General features: G+C 45.7%; 1 protein-coding gene across 1 annotated transcript in view; it reads right to left on the bottom strand.

The window, feature by feature from the left end:
• LOC147712250 (scavenger receptor cysteine-rich domain-containing protein DMBT1-like) overlaps window positions 1-17,520 on the bottom strand; it is a 426,380-nt gene that overhangs the window by 111,673 nt on the left and 297,187 nt on the right. The window contains exon 8 of the mRNA XM_086922980.1: window positions 550-873. Coding sequence (XP_086779106.1) covers window positions 550-873 — 324 coding nt within the window. The remainder of the gene's footprint in view (window positions 1-549; window positions 874-17,520) is intronic.

The following is a 17,520-nucleotide window of genomic DNA, read 5'->3' on the forward strand; positions in this document are numbered from 1 at the left end:
ATGGCGAGATTACCTAACCACCATAAAAGCAACATTTAGCAGAATAACCCCAGCTGCAACTTAGAATATACCATTGTTATATGCTCCCTGGACACAGTTTCTCACCTACAAAGCATATGACGTGATCACCTACCAACTCTGCACATGATACCAGATTAGTGATCGGCGGAATTATATGTACACTGGCATGTAGGACAGGATCTCACCCTCAAATCCTTTAAGTACATACTCAGTTACATACACTTGCTAGCCCACTGCTAGTATAAATGTCGGAATAGACGGTAGACACAGACAAACTTCCTTGAACAGACACTTTTGTTATTGTTATTATGGTAATGGTTAAAATATGGAACTGCAGAGTAAATTTGGTACTTTTGAACTGTAAAATATCATCTGTACCATTGTCTAGCACCCCAACCACGCTGCTATTGTAACTGCTTGTGTAAACCTGTGCATATTATTACTGCTATAGTTTATTTGTATAATTTGCTATAAATTGATAAAGATTACTATTTTATTTTTTAAAACAACGGAGAATGGACCACTTACTTGAACAAATGACAGCAGCATCTTCACTATGGTCACAATTATGCTTGTTCCATCCATTGTTGTTGCAGTTCCACAGAGCAGATTCCTTGCCTGTACATATGACGTCATCAAGTAGAATGGGTCCACTACCTTGACCAAAAAAGGCCATCACTGGCGCGGCAGTAGGTGTACCACAGCTGAGCTGGGCGCAGGCTACTCGTGCTGAATTTAAGGACCAGAAATCATCGCAGACTGTTCCCCAGGAACCATTGTAGTAAATCTCCACTCGCCCAGAACATCTGTCCCCTCCATTGGCCAGGCGTATGTCGATGCCAGAAGGCAAGACTAAGGAAAAAGAGCAGAGGCTGAAATTTGAGCAAATAAATCTGGCTGATCAACTGCACACGGTAGTCACAATTCTTCCATTTAGATCTAATGATTTGGAAGTTAAATTAGCTTTATATGCGAACGACTTGATGTTGTACACAAGAAACACGCAGGATGCAATTCCAAACTTGATGTGGAAGGCAGAGTTATTTGGCCAGGTCTCTGGGTATAAAGTAAATATAGATAAAACCGAGATAACGGAGTGGAATCAGGATAATCAGGGTAAAAACACAAATACAATACCTAGGGATTTTAATTACACAGAAAATCGAGGCTATCACAAAAACTAATTGCATGAAAACTTGTCAGGAAGTGGTAGGGTTAATGTTAAAATGGGCGAACCTACCCTTAAATATATACATTCGTTAAATTTAATAAAAATGATCATCCTTCCAAAAATCACTTTCCTTTTTAACCCTATTCCGTTAACGTTTCAGAAAGAAGACACAGGGGAAAATAGGAAGTTTTATCTGGGCATCAAAAGGTCCCAGGATATCCTGGAAGAAGTTGAGGAGAAGATTGGAGGTGGCTGGATTGGCTTGCATACTGTCACGCCTTTTATTTTGGAAAACGTGTGCATGTTGGCAAATAAGATAGATAAGTCCTTTATCGGTGCACTTTTTGAGGCTATGCTGGAGGATATCCCGTAAGGTCAACGGCACTTTCTTTTTAAATACGGAGACCCTAAGTTTTTTAGGAAAGTACGATTAAAGGTCTTGAAGGCTGCACTGAGTATGTGGATACATGTGAGGAAAACACTGAGAGTTCCATAATTTTTTTATTTATGCTCCAGTTTGAGATTCCCCAGGGACCACAGAATGTCTGAAGGATCGACTTAGCGATCCCCTGAAATCTGGAGGTATTTGCTATTGAGCTGACCTTAAGCAGGGCTTAAATATGATGAGTTGGGAAGCCATGAATAATTTGTCTAAGGGGCAGCTAACACGATTTAAATATTACCAACTGAGTTCCTGGTGGGCAACACAAGACTGGGTGGAGTAAGAGGAGACAAAATTCAGTCAGGTGATGAGAATTGACCAGTGGAAAAAAGAGATGTTGTTTTGGTACTGGGCCGTTTTGGAAGCGGATATGGAATTAGAAACTGAAATCATAAGACTATGGGGTCAGGAATTTGGAGAGGGTGATCTGATGCAAATGTGGCAGGACTCCTACTATATCCTATGAACAGTGGTTAAACCAGCACCACTCAAACGCAATCCCTTATTCACTACCTATAGAGTGTACTGGTCACCTGCAAAGCTGTCTAAGATCGCCAGTAACTCATATAACTGCCCAAGATGTATGCTGATAGCGGCAGATGATATCCATTTATTCATGCTATGTCCAAAAATATCATCGTATCGGAACTCAGTTTGTGACTTTATTGGGGAAACAATCGGGACACAGATTTCAGTTAGTACTCGCCTCGGGCTAAATTTGGAAGAAGAAGTGCAGCTCTCAGCGAGTAACGCAAAGTTTCTGTTTTATGTGATTCTCTTGGCAAGACGGTTGATTTGTAGATTATGGAAATCGGGAAGTCCACCGTTGTTTACTGAGTGCCTTAGAAATATCATATACACCAGTGACTTTGGTATGGCATGTGATCCTACAGTGAGAGAAGAATCTGGGCTCCGTTGGTACGGTGGAGAGAAAAGGCGATGTGAGTCCTATGATTAAGCCAATCTTGCTGTCGGCTACCACTTCTCCTATGAGGTGGTATCAGCAGGTTCAGAACCTGGTAGTGGACACAGCAGTACACTTGTGGGTTACTACTTTTGTTTGTCTCATGGGTCACCGGTCAAGCCCCCCTGCAAGACCTAGAGGGATCAGAGTACACCCTAGCAAGAATGTTGGCAGAATGAGGACAAAAACATTATTTTTTTAACTTTACAGGGTAGTCAGAGGGTGGTCTTAGATTAAGTACCCTGTGTGTGGGGGAGGACTTAACACCTGTTTCTGTAAAAAATGATCTTCTCTTTCTGAATGAGTCTGCACTGAATTAAAATTAATAATGTCAAACCATGTCAAAGTTCTGATGTTGAAGGACAATTTGGAGACATCTCTCATACATGACTTGCTTTGCCAGGGTGTAATACAATTTCCCACAGCCTCTGCAGTGTGCGAGGAGGCCACGTGCCATTACTCTGGAAGGGGCCCCCATCTGCTTCTGAAGCCTACCTGCAAAGGCAGGCAGGAAAAGCACAGCAGCTTCTCCTTGACTTCAATCTGCTGTATGAGATTGGGTATTCCAACACTGTCTTTCCATTCAGAAAAAAACCCACTAGAAAGTAAAAAAAACTTGCAAAATATTTATTTGCTGCTGGCAGAGAGGCATCAATAGATGAAAGGTGCCTCCAACTCTCTAGGTGACAGTGGATGCTAGAAAATGCAGCAGAGCCAGAGTGGGAGAAGGAAAAGAGAACCAGGGCAGGATAAAAGCTGGCAATATGAAAGGGGCTCTGACAGAAAAAAATAGGGAGAGATGTGCGAGAATGAAAGTGAGGTGATAAAGGAGCAATTTACAGAGAGGGAATGGAAAGTGTGAAGGAGGTGAGAAAAAGGCAAAAGGAGAAAGGTACGAAAGAAACAGAACTAGATGAATGATAGCTACGAGAAACTGAAGGGTAGAGAGGTAATAAAGAGACAGAGAGGTAAAAAAACACTTTTAAGAGACAGAGAAGAGGTCATCATTTCATGATACCTTCAACAAGATGAACCCAGCTTTTCATAGAAGTGGAGTTCATTGATAGTCAAGGATGAGCGCATGTGCCACAAATGCAAAAAGGAAACAGATTCATTCCATCGTGCTTCTGTCATGTGAACACATTGCTACAGCACCAATACAAGCTTGAACTTCAATAATAATTAAACCAGCGCTAGAGGGACACACTTCTAGTTCGAAGTTTCTGCATTGTCCCCAGAAATCCCCCCTTACATGGTCCCACCGCCCCACCACCCCACTGCTGTCACCTGCACAGACCGAGGCTTGTATGGTTGTTTGGGATTTTTTCACAGCAAGAGGCTAGTAAGTTTTCCTTTTTACTCAACATGGCCACTGTGTTGCTGGTGGCTCTATCGCTTTTCCTAAGTTATGAATATGCCAAAATAGGTTGCGGTTGTATGATGAGTGTCCATTAGTGATTCTGGAGGTGTTGGATATTTTGCTTAGTGTCAACTCAGGTGAGTGCCTGGCTTCTGATCTATTTCCATCAAGATTTATTACCAAAAAGGTTTTGGGGATCTTATGACGCCCACTATATATTTGTACGCATTTTCTGTGATTGCATATCGCTTGTTAAAGTAGATTTTGTCCTTATGATGACCTAACAAGTCGCAAGGGTCGAAAAGCTATCGACGCAAATTTGGAAAAGCATTAACTGTGTCATGTTTCGGTTGTAAAGCAGACAACCCTTATCGAATTGCAACCCTTTGCCTTGTGATTGTTTTCTGTTTATACTGTATATTTTCTGTATATGTTTGTCTAGTGTAACATGATGAGCACATATTGTTTGTATAACGTATTGTGTTGGTATTTTTGTAAAAATCTAATACATTTAACGGTTTTGAAAATGTTTTCCTCGAACCACTGTGGTTTTTATAATACTCAATAATAATTAAGGTATTTTGAAGATCTCAGCTCTGAATGGCATGAGAACACTGGGGAGCGAGATCTGATGTTCTAGTTCTGGCATTTGCAAGTATTTTTCAAGGTTGCATATGCAGTGGAAATAATCCACGGTTTAACAAATGTTATCAATGTACCAGGAAGGTCCTGCCCGAGAACTGAATTGTTGAGTAATTATCCATTGCTAGAGAATGGTATAACTACCTGTGCTTAGAGTTTTTTAGGTCTCGCCTGTCGATGCGCATGCGCATCGAGCAAGCGAGAGTATTGGGACTTATCCACTCTTTATCCACTGCAAGGAATCGTGGCGATTCCTTGCAGTGCCCGTGACTTTTAAGCTCAATGCGCATGCGCATTGAGCTTAAAAGCGCGTGCACGTCCGTCTTGTTTTACCCGCTCCGCCCCCTCCCCTTCCCTCCGTGTCGCATTTCTCATCCCCCCTCCCCTCTCCTCCGTCCGTCTTCTTTGTTTAATTTAACCCGCTCCGCCCCCTCCCCTTCCCGCCGTGTCGCATTTCTCCTCCCCCCTCCCCTCTCTTCCCTCCGTCTCGTTCGCATTTCTCATCCCCCCTCCCCTCTCCTCCGTCCGTCTTCTTTGTTTAATTTAACCCGCTCCGCCCCCACACAGGTTTGATTCTAGTTACTAGTTTGCCTTTCGCATGAGGCTGATCTATATTGTTGTTCTTGGTTCCCCTTAGAGCTCCAAATGTGCCCACACTATCCAGGGTTTCACCCCCCCCCTAATTCAGCTTCAATCACAGCAGACATTATCTGCTCCGAGCCCCCAGCAGCGTTTTGACATACTGCTTCTTGATTAAAACCCTCAGACGCATTATCATTATTTACTTGCTCTAAACAGATTAAGTTAGTAATTATTTTGACTAATTTATTGGTTGTTGTGGAATCTGCATTGGTATCAGCCTCTAGCAGCTCAGCTGTCTTCCTCGAATGCAGATAACGCAGCACCGGCTTCCCTAGACCAACAGCCTGTTTCGCGTTCTCTGCTCCAGCTGCATCAGCCTTCCCTGACGCCCTCATGCCCCCCGGCGTCTCCGCACTCACCGGCAATCGATTTGTGGCACGAGTCCCTCTAGTTGGATTCTTTTGCGGGGCTATTTCAGACAGCAGAATTGACAGCCGTGCCCGCAAGGCTAATCCTGAATTAAAGCAGTTGGAGACATGCTGGGTTGCTAGACGCGCCGCCACGTAGGTGAGCAGCAAGCGAGGTGTGCACCTAAATCCGGCCCTTACTAGCGTCTGCATCCAGCACTGTGGACTGTTGGTGGGGCCGCCGTCAGGTGAGTGGAGTTTCGTGGAATCAGTTCCGGGCTCGCAGGTAAGTTCCAGAGCGGCAGCACTCTCCCCTTTCTCACTACACTCAGATATTCAGCTTCCCGATTTATCGTTGCATTTCTTTCCTCACCAGTCCGCTAGCGTTCCTCTCCCATAGCTAGTGAGAAACGCAGGAGTCACAAACTTCTCGGCAGCCACATCGTGGTACAGGCTCACAGAGACAGCGTCAATCCGCCATCTTGCTCCTCCCTGATAGACCCAATTTCATAATCAGCACTTTAAATGCAGTGAACTGTCGTTCAAATTAAAGACTACTATGAGAGTATTTACAAAAACAGTGACTCCAATTGTAGGATTCCTTCATCAGGGGGGATTGCATATCTTCCCATACCTGAACGACTGACTAATCCATATTCCATCAGGTATTTGACTCAAATGGCAAAGAAGAGAGTTGCCTAATAATTAATCAAAATATGCAACTCTAGATTCCACCACAGACTTTGGAGTTTATTGGGAATCTTTTCAGGACGGACCTAGGAAAGGTGTTTCTCCCAAAGCAAGTATTGCAGTCATCACTTCATTCTTTTTTTCATTGTAACTTGGCTCCAGTCAGGTCTTGCGTTAATGTACAGTGACACATGGTATCTAAGGTGTTTCTGTTACCATGGGCGCATTACCTATTGAAGAACTTACTTCACCACCTCCATAAACAATGGAATCCAACATACAGGATGACTCTGCAGCTGTCAATCACTCTTTTTCTTCAGTTACATTGGTAAATACACATATTGAGTGCACTCACCCTCAACACCTCACCCTAACTCACCCTCACCCTCACTCACCCTCAACACCTCACTCGCCCTCACCCTCACTCACCCTCAACACCTCACCCTCAACGCCTCACCCTCACTCACCCTCACCCTCACCCTCACTCACCCTCACCCTCACTCACCCTCACCCTCACTCTCACTCACCCTCACTCTCACTCACCCTCACTCTCACTCACCCTCACTCTCACTCTCACTCACCCTCACTCTCACTCACCCTCACTCTCACTCACCCTCAACACCTCACCCTCAACACCTCACCCTCACTCACCCTCACGCTCACCCTCACTCACCCTCAACACCTCACCCTCACACAGTGCAATAGGTCTCAGACCATTTCAGTTAGAGCTTTTAGAAATGTTTATGGCTTTTTTTATTTGTAATTCTTTAGCATTGGCTACAGGAAACAAAAATGCTAAACATTTACCAAAAAAACCCATAAACAATTCTAAAAGCACTAACTCTAATGGTGCGAGACCTATTGCATTTCCAATGCTTGTTTGTCAGGCATTTTGTTGAGGCTCCAGGAGCTCCTGTATCTTTCAGCTTAATAAACCCTTATTCCCAAAGAGTGATCCTGCTAATGCATTTTATTTAAGGTGATGACACCAGTACCCAATGAAAACCCTAAGTAGCCTCTGCCCCAATTCTTTGCCACTTGTAGGAAGCAACATATTTGTGTGGCATCATGGCACCATGCTACTACTTTAGATATGACATTAGAAACTAGGCACATGCAGGTTATGATGACTATAAAAGGACTCTGCTCACTCTGAATGATGCCCCAATTAAGTAAACGTTATAGCAATCTCACAGCATGAATACATCTCCTGCCTTGTAATTTATGGACATACATATGTCTTTGAGAATACTGGCAAACACAGGTGCAACTTTAATATTGCATGCCGCAGGAGAAATGGAGGAGGACCTTTAGAGATGCTACCACTCAAACTAATACATAAACTGTTATCTTATTATATTTGCCTCAACATAAAAGTATAATGATCAAATATAAACGGAGAGTGCTGAATAGGGGAAACTGCACAGGAGCACACCAGGTTTTGTTGATAGCAGTAGCATTGACACTAACAATTCTGTGGATGAGAATTATCTGAATCTGTGAGATCAGATTACAAACTCACTAGAACAGATGGCCCCAAAGAGGAAAGTCAAAAGTAACAAGAAGCCGTCTGCCCCCTGGTATAATGAGGAGTTGAGGTTGATGAAGACTAACTGCAAACAAGTAGAAAGGAAACGGAGGAGGAAATATCAGGAGACAGACAAAGCAGCCTTGAAAAAACTATTACATATCTAGAAAGCAATGATGGGTAAGGCCAAAGCCAAATAGCTTGAGGAAACTATCCTACAATCACCCAATAAGTCCAAAACCTTATTTAGCTTAGTAAGAGATCTTTCCAACCAAGATTGCGCAAAGATTAAGATTCCAGTATCACAAGAACTTTGCGATGATCTGGCAGTCTTCTTTGAGGAAAAAATCAACAAAATTCTAACCGAACTAACCTCTTCCAGGGATGTTGAGTTGGATAGAGAAGATGATATGCATTTATCACTTTGCAGTAGAACTCCTGATGTTTCATCCTCCAGGGAACTACCGCTGCCTCTGGAGTTTTTCCAGGTCCCTTCACAAGATGAGTTCAATATAATTGCAGCCAGCATCTCCTCAAGCTCTCCCCTGGACCCGCTCACACATAAGATGTGGATAGTCTTTGGTATTGAGCTTTTTGTGTATCTTTACCAAATTTGCTGCCAATCCCTAATTAATGGCACAGTGCCTAACTGGTGGAACAAAGGTAGTTGTTTCTCCCTTATTAAAGAAAGCTATGTTAGATCTCCAGTGCCCCTCTAATTATAGACCCATCTCCCTGTTTCCCTACCCGATTAAGAATATAGAAAGAGTAGTGAGTAAATCTCTTTCAGAATTTGCGGAAGAAAACAATCTTCTGGAGAAAGTCCAATTTGGGTTTCGGCCAGGACATGGCACCGAAACTGCTCTGGTGACAGTCCTGGATGACCTAATAATGTGGGCTGACAGTGGTCTAACAGCCATTTTAGTGCTGTTGGACATGTCTGCCGCATTCAACGCGGTCAACCATAAGATCTTGATCAGGAGGCTTGAGGAGATTGGCATTGTGGGCAAGGCACTGGACTGGTTGCAGTCCTAGCTTCTAAACCAGTGTTCTTCAATCTGTGGGGCGCGCCCCACTGGGGGGGGGGGGGGGGGGGTGGTACACCTTCCCAGGGGGGCGCGCACTCCACTTCAATTTGACCTTTGTGCCCTGCAGTCGTCTGTCTGTCCGTGCAAGTCCGTGCACTCCGGACTCCGGTATGTGGAAGGGGGAGGGAGGGGAGATCGATAGCGCAGGATGTGCCTATTTTTTTGTTAAATTAACTCTCCCAGGAGGGGGTTAATCACAGAGCTGACAGCTTTAGCTGCAGTGGGACACGCTTTTGGTTTTTAGCAAAGGAGACCCCTCGCCTCCCACTGCACCTGAAGCATGTCAGCTCTGTGAATTAACCCCCTCCTGGGAGAGTTAGCTCTTCCCAGAACGGAGACAAAGTTTCCAGGGACATAATGCTCCGTTTACTTTCTCTTGTATTTGTTTGCTCATGATTGTCACTTTTGCCTCATGTAATTTAGCGTTTGCTTTTGTAATTTGTTCACTTGTAATGTTCTCTCATGTATCAGTTCTGTTCCTATTGTGAAGCGCTCTGACCCCTTCGGGTAAAGCCTGCGCTATATAAAAACGCATAAATAAATAAAGGGGTTGGGTGGGGGGGGGGACTGAAAGTGCCAGCTCTATTCTACAGTCTTGCCTCTGACCTTGAATCATTTTAAAACACAATGTTGTAAATATCGTTTTTCAACCATTCATTTTTAATGTGTAAAAGTCTATTACATACATTTTACAGACAAAGGGCCCGATGTAGGTAGCCCTTTACCGATCCGAATCGGCCGAAAATACCGATTTTCAGCCATTTCCGATCGGTAAAGGGCTACCGAGATGTAGGGGCACATTTTCGGTAATTTTACCGAATCGGTATCATTACCGAATCAGTATATTTACCGATTCGGTAATATGTACCGAATCGGTAAAATAATTACCGATTCGGTAATATTTACTGAATCGTTAAAATTACCGAAAATGCAATGTAGGTAGAACATTTACCTTTGGCACATGGCTTACAGAGTCGGTATTTTACCATGGAATACAAATCCATGGTAAAATACCGATTCCTGTGTACATGCACATCTGTGCATGTACACATGTGCCATGTGACAGACAGACGTGCCCTTAGGGCATGTCTGTGTGCCACATTGCACACATGCCTGTTTTGGGGGTGCTAGAGGGTGTCAAAGTGACACCCCCTGCACCCTTGTGAATTCTTTAATTACCGATTCGGTAAATACCGAATCGGTAATGCCTAATCATTCCTATGGGCTTCAATGGGCTTTAATGGGGATAAGAAAGAAGTACTTTGCTATGCTGCAACTAAAGTCCCTCACCCCCTACCAGCAGATTTCCGGCCAGTCTCTGCTAATAATCTTCAGGTGCCTGTAAAACAGCCCGTAATGTACGAGTACTACTAGATAGCAATCTACAATGGGACTCTCAAGTAAATAAAACCGTGAGCACTTGTTTATCTCTGCTCCGAGCCCTTCAAAAAATACTTTTCTATCTGCTTCAGCTAGACCTCAAGTGGTTAGGAGCATTATTATGAGCAGACTAGTTTACTGCAATGCCCTACTCCTAGGAGCTCCAGCTTCTTTGTTAAAAAGGTTGCAAGGGATACAGATCATTGCAGCCAAGCTTGCGTTAAACAGACAACGCAGAGCATCAGCCTAGCTTGCCCTAGAAGAACTTCATTGGTTGCCCATTTCGCAGAGAGTTAAGTTTAAGGCACACTGTATCGTTTATAGGGCAGCAAATAAAATGGGGACTAAGCTTTTACAAAGGAAATTCCTATGGTATTCTCCAGCTAGAAGCCTGCATTCCTCTTCAGCCAGCCTGATAAATAAAGTCGGACTGGGTGGCAGATCATTTAGTTTTGTAGCTTCCTGACTCTGGAATACTCTGCCAATTGAGCTTAGACAAATTAACACTCTGTCACTCTTCAGGAAGGAAATGAAAACTAGAATCTTTCCTAGAGATTAATCTCCAGCCCTGTTTTTTAAAGTTCAGTTACACATAGTGTTTTTGGTAATCTCAGCACCAGGATACCAGTTGGGTGGCAGCCGTGCTATAAATGTGTCCCTTACATTACATTACATTACAATGCGCCTTGTCAGGGACACCCAGCTGCAGCCTGAAGGGAGAGCCACCCCCAATGCCAGACAGCTGAGATTCAGAGCTGAAGAGGGTCGGCGCATCAGACCTGCGATGAGGGTTCCTATCACAGCCTCAAACAGTTTGGCTTTGGGTCGGGAATAGTGCCTCTTGGGGCAGGGGCACAGAGAGGTCAATAGTGCCCCTGTGGAGTGGAGGACTGATTGCGTCCTGGTGGGGGCTGCTCCCTGCACCAGATGATTGGACCCCTTGGTCAGGGTTCGGCTGCGTGTCTGGCCTGCAGAGGCAGTGCCAACTAAGGCCTGAAAGACTGTGGCCTACAATCACCCTTCAGTGACTGCCAAGGCGTATAACATGTGGGCTTACCTGATGCGTCTGACTGACTGGTTGTTTTTTGGATCTGTATTAAGTTGGTAATTTCTTAGATTGTTGTGTATTTTGATGCTATGTACCTGCTTGACATTTTAGGTTTAATGCTTTCTCTGTACGTATATTTTATGTCTTTTATGTGGACCTCGTAATGAGTTCCGATATCATAATAAACTAAACTTGACTGACTGGTTGCTAGTCGCAGCTAGGGTGGATGAGGACTGCATTGCCCAAACTACCTACTCTCCTGGTCAGTTTGCAGACAGAAAATTAAATAAAAATATCGAGTAAAAAATACTGTGGTTCAGAAATATCTACGGCAAGAATATCGTGGTCAAGAATATTGACTTAACGTAAGTAATATTGACTTTAAAAATATCGAAGGGTTTAATATCGTTTGCAAAGTTGTTAAAAATTTCAGTTTTCAATTAATGTTATGTATTTTAGTATATATTTTATATGTATGCGTCGATATTTAATACATCTATATTTTTTAGTCAATATTTTTGTACTTACCTGTTTCAGTATAGGAGTCGATATTTTTGTTGTCTATATTTTTTACTCAATATTTTTAACATCAACATTTTTTACATCGATATTGTGTCAGTGAGAAGTGTGGCTTAATGGTTAGAGTGGCAGACCCTGATGCAGAGGTCTAGCCCGGGACCAGGGTTCAATTCCTCGCCTCGGCGGGTCTTGGGCTCAAAAATTCCACGGACCTGATAATTCTCGCCTCTGTGCCTATTCCGATCATAGAGTCCCACTCTGCAACTCTGGGCAATAGCTTGCTTAATCTCCACAACGGCCCCCACAACGCTAAGGATGCCTGGCCTTCACCCTGGGGGTGCCCAAGAGTGGACGCCTCACAGGGAAAGCCAGGACGGGTTCCACAGCGGTATTCGTACAAGCGCCTTGAGACCCTTGCGGGTGAGTAGTGCGCTATACAAGTATCAATTTACAATTTACAAGTGAACTCTCCTTGTCAGCTTGTAACCCTAGGAGATGTCAAAACCTGCTGACACCTGACATAGGGTCTGCTAAGTGGCTCCAAAGACTGCTTTTGGAAGCACAAGGCTGCAGATACCTTGAGGGCCTGTTGACTGGGATTCGCTCTCCCCCACACTTTGACTCTGCTGGCAGTATTCTGGCTCTTGTGTGTGGACTGCTTGTGGGATGGTGAAACTGCAGCCTGGGAGTGCCCAATGAGCCTCTGAGCTTCCCCAGTTGCCCCCTGCCTCTTTAGCACCAGTATCAATGACCCCCTTGCTGTGCCTGTGTCATCCTGGCAGCCTCCCCCATATGACTTTCAGACTGGGTCGGTACCTACGGATCTGACAAACCTAATGGATATTGTTGCCCTGGGTACTCGTGCTGCCTGTGGGTAAATGGGCCGTGGGCTTGGAGAAGAAAGGATCCCCTCTTGCCTTCTGGGACCTCTGGGCATTCACTGCCATGGGGCGAGACAGGCCGCCACCTCCGGTGTCAACCCAAACTAAAATGGACCAATTGACTACACTGCACTAGGTGGGTACCACAGATGTCCTCCGGGGGTGCAGCAGCCTCCTGTGCAGTACAGCCTCGCTACCATACTCAAGGTGATCCAAGACTCAAGAAAAGTAGTTGAGAACAACATAGATGTCTCCTTGCTGCGCCAGGACCTCCACAATGTCACCACACAGGTGACCAAGGCCAAAACCCAGATCTACTCAGTGGAAGATGAACTAGTCACACTCAAGCTACATGCACTCAAATTACATTACACAAATAGGCAGCTGGAGGAGCGCTCCAAAGATGGTAAAAATCGCTCACTTGGGAATAAACTCTGCTTTGTTGGATTCCCTGAGGGAGTTGTGGCCTCTGCCACAGAATGCTTTCTGGAGACATGGGGGCCCATTGGAATGTTGGGCAGATCGCCACCGCCCGCATGGTGCTGGCGATCCGTCTGACATTTTTACCCACCCGCTTGCCAATTCCCCTGCCATATTACTATGGTGGGGGGACCCCAGCGGACGGAAAGACTGTCGCTGGTTTTCCGCTTGGTTAATGAGTCGACCGGGTGGAAAAGCTTTTAATATGGTGGCGGTGTCTGTCAGGCACTACCATCCATATCAGGATGCGTGCGGGGATTTGCCTTTCCGTGGTGGGAAAGGCATGCGGTCTTAAACATTGGGGTACCATAGTGGGCCCACAGGGATTCTGGGGGTAGGGAGGTGCACATGGGGAGTACCTATGGTACCCCCCTGCGTTTGCATGTACAACATGGCAGGCACCGCGCGGTGCCTGTCACGTTGTGCATTCAAATACACAACTTGCATTTTTGGCATTGCGGCGGGCGGTACTTTCAGCGCCGCCCGCCGCAATGTTAATAATGCAGGATGCATCCGCCAGTGTGGCGGGCGCATCCTTATTGTATGTGCGGGACCGCCACATGCATTGCGGGAGGTCCCATTTCCCGGGGCTAAGGCGGGCGGATACTAATGTGCCCCATAGTGAGGTCCGAGGTTCCTGCTGACAAGCTCTCACCCTTGTTCATGCTGGATCGGGCTCACTGATACTTGGCCCATTCCCTTCCATCTGGGACCCCAGCCCATCTGATGATAATAATGATCCTCCATCATTGAGACAGAGACACTATCCTTCAGGACGTCAGAGGATATCCGGAACTCCACTTTCAAAACTCAAAGATTCTTCGAGGAGGCCAAGGAGAAACTTGTGCCCTCAAGCTGTAGTATATACTTATTTTTCCAGCAAAGTTGAAGGTAATTTTTAACTCTGCCACTTATTTCTTTGATACCTTGGAACAGGCATGGAAGTGGGTGGAGGAGGAGGGCGCTCCGGCAATGGGAAGCCCGATCTTCAGATGAGGGTAACACTCCCTGTATTCCTCCAAAACCATGTAGACAGAAACTAGCTCACCTTCATTGGACTCATTCACATCCCCGGGACCACTGTGAATCCTCTGGCTCAGACAGAAACCGTACTCTAGCCGGAGGACGGCTCAGGATTATACCTTAATAGATATATAGAATCTCTTCCGATCTTGGAGTGGTGACCCTAGTCTCAGGGGCGTTATATGGGAATTCAGGGTAGTCTGGATGGCCAACACTATAATTTCATTTTGGTCTATGTTCCACAACAACAGCTCCAACACACACTATAACCAATTAAGTCCCTTCTACTGATTCTTCTCCAGGGTCTCACACTGGTAGGGGGTGAATTAAATGCCGATCCGGATCCGGAGCAGGACACATTCGGCCAGGGCGACAGCTGCAATACCAACAGCTTTTGACCTGGGTGGAATCGCTGGAACTCTTTGACATGTGGTGTATGTGGCAACCCCAGCCCCGCACTTATTCACACAAGTCAGCTGCGTATAAGACACTGTCACTTATAGATCTGGTGTGGCTTCCAGCAGTAGACGTCATTCAGCTTTCAGACATTAAGACCCTACCCAGAGGTATCTTGGACCATGCCCCGCTCCTACTTTAATTTAGCCCCCTCATGATGACACTGCACCCCATGTGGTGATTTAAGACTGGGTATTTTAATGACCAAACTTAATTGAAATGGAGATCCACTCATAGTTTGAAGAATGAGGGAACAGTGACTTCCCTCTGTACACTCTGGGCAGCCAACAAACCTGCCCTTAGAGGGTTGATTAAGGGGTATGTCTGGGGTTGGGAGAGACAAAATCTGTCACAGACAACGACTCTGGGGACCCAGATTCTTATTCTGAAGTGGAGGGCGCAGCGGCAGCCCTCATTTGACCTAGACTGTCAATTAGTCTATCCGAGGTCTCGCCTACGTCGAATCTCACTAGAAGAGGCCAGACAATGCTGAAGACACAATGAGTGAATGAACAGACGGGCAAATCGGAGAAATGTTTATACTTGCTGCCTACAAGGGACGTGGCCTCTTGAGTAGTGCCCTCGATTTGAGATGCTTAGGGTCACGTCCATTAGCAGGTCCCTGTGAGGGCTCAATTTTTTTCAAACTATTAATGCACATTAGATGCGAAATTGCCATGACCCCCTCAGGAGATTGACCATGCAGTGCTTCAAAATATTTGACTGTCCTCGATCCCCTGTCATTAGCTAAAGATCTGGATCAGCCAATCACGGAGGAGGAGATTGGAGAGGTGCTCTCCACCATGGCTCCTAGAAAAACCTAAAGCTCTGGTGATTCACCAGTGGAGTACCTCTGTCGATTCCGAACTCTCCTCCTTCCCAATCTGTCGGCGCTTTACACTGAGGTGGTGGAGCAAGAGATGATCCCCCAGGGCTGGATGCAGCGACGACTGTCATGATCCCTAAACCGGGTCAACCGTTATACAGCTGCCCCTTATATAGGTCTATCTCTCTTATTAAGGCTGATTTCAAAGTATCTGCCAAAGTCTTAGATAATTGCCTATCCCACATCCGGGCCTACTTGGTCTACCCTGATCAATGTGGCTTTTTGCCAAACAGCATTGTATTCAGAGGGCCTTGCCTTTGTGGTCCCTCTGCACTGCTACTAGTAGGTTTTGAGAAGGCTTAGATAAATTTGACTGGTCCTATGTGGATCCAGTATTGCAGAAGGCTGGACATGGAGCTCCCTTTTGCACCCTTGTTGGCCTCCTTTTGGCCAACTCCACTGCCCCTGTCCGGGTAAACAGGGCAATGTCACCCCCATTCCCACTCCGTACAGACACCCATCAGGGTTCCTCCCCTCTCCCTTTTATTTGCCTTGGCGATACAGCCCCTGGCGCTCCTCATTTGTTGTGATGCTCACATTCGAGGATGGTCATGGGAAGTTGGCCTGGAGGAGTGCATTGCGCTCTATGCTGATGATATTTTGGTGTTCCTGGTCGAACTACGGACCTCTGTTCCCTGTTGTATGGAGATCTAACAATTGTATGGGGAGGCCTCCAGGTGAATGAATTTAACTCCATGCTGGTGGCCATTGCTGGAGAGGCAGAATGTTGTTCCTGGCGATCTGCAATCCCAGTGCACCGCTTGTCCTTTAAATATTTAGGTGTTTTTGTCTCCCACTTTCCGTATTTGGCCTAAAGCCTTAACTTAACCCCCCTGGTCACCCGGATGAATGGAGATCTACAGAAGTGAAGTTGCCTGCCATTGAATGCCCTCTGGAGAATTGTCCTTTTTAAAATAACGTTTTTTTCCCCATTTTCTACAAATTTTCTCAAATTTTTCCCATCCCACTCCCTGTTGTTGGTTCCAGGCTCTGCCTTCAAACGTAAACACTTTCTCTGGGTCGGAGGTCGCCCTCAAGTGCCCTTCATCAATGGCAATCACTCTCTGTATGAAGGAGGGATGGGTATGGCAGACTTTCGATTGTCAGCTCCTGGTCTTGCAGTTGGTTGCTCTTAATGACTTGTTCAGTGGGGGATGGGATGACCCAACCTTCTGGGTGGAACAATATTTGCTGGGCCTTTATGGACTTCTGGGCCTGCTGTATAGGGGCCTGATACCACAAGCACTTCCTGACAGTAACAAGGTAACATTACTGAGTTTGAGGCAGCACTCCACTTTATAGGCTGATACCAGAGACGTACTGAATTGGCCCCTAGTGACAGGGGACCTGTTTGCATCACATTACTGGTCTGGAGGACTTTACCCAGTGGGATAGAATTGGTATCTCTCATATTGGGAATCGTTGGGTGGGTAGTGATGTAGCCATGTTCTAGGCACTGCAAGAGCAATAGCAGCTCTCCTGCACCCAGTTCCATAAGTATCTGCAGCTGCAACACACCCTATCAGCCAATATTCCTCTGGGAAGACTAATCTCAGAGATTAGCCCTTGAGGCTAAACTGTTGATGGGGAAGCTTGGTAAGGGGGCCATTTCCCAGATCTACCACCCTCTAGTCGTCAATGCGCCAAACCGCTTCACTGAGCTGCGTAGGAGATGGAAGACCTGAGTGGATGAACTTGGAGAAGAATAATGGCATGAATCCAGAATATTCCCATGGGACGTGGCTATCCCTGTGCACCTCCCACTGGTCCAGCTCAGCTACCTTCATGTAGCATTCATGAATCCACAGCACGTCATCAAATCAACAGAGTTTCCCAGGCCAGTTGTGCCGGTGTTTATAACTAGAGGCCAATTTCTTCCATATGGTGTGGTCCTGCCCGAGATTGGTTCCCTTTTGGGAGCTGTTCGTGCCACGCTATAGCTGGTTACTATC

Source organism: Lissotriton vulgaris, chromosome 5, assembly GCF_964263255.1.
Source record: "Lissotriton vulgaris chromosome 5, aLisVul1.2, whole genome shotgun sequence".
In the NCBI taxonomy this organism is placed as follows: Eukaryota; Metazoa; Chordata; class Amphibia; order Caudata; family Salamandridae; genus Lissotriton; species Lissotriton vulgaris.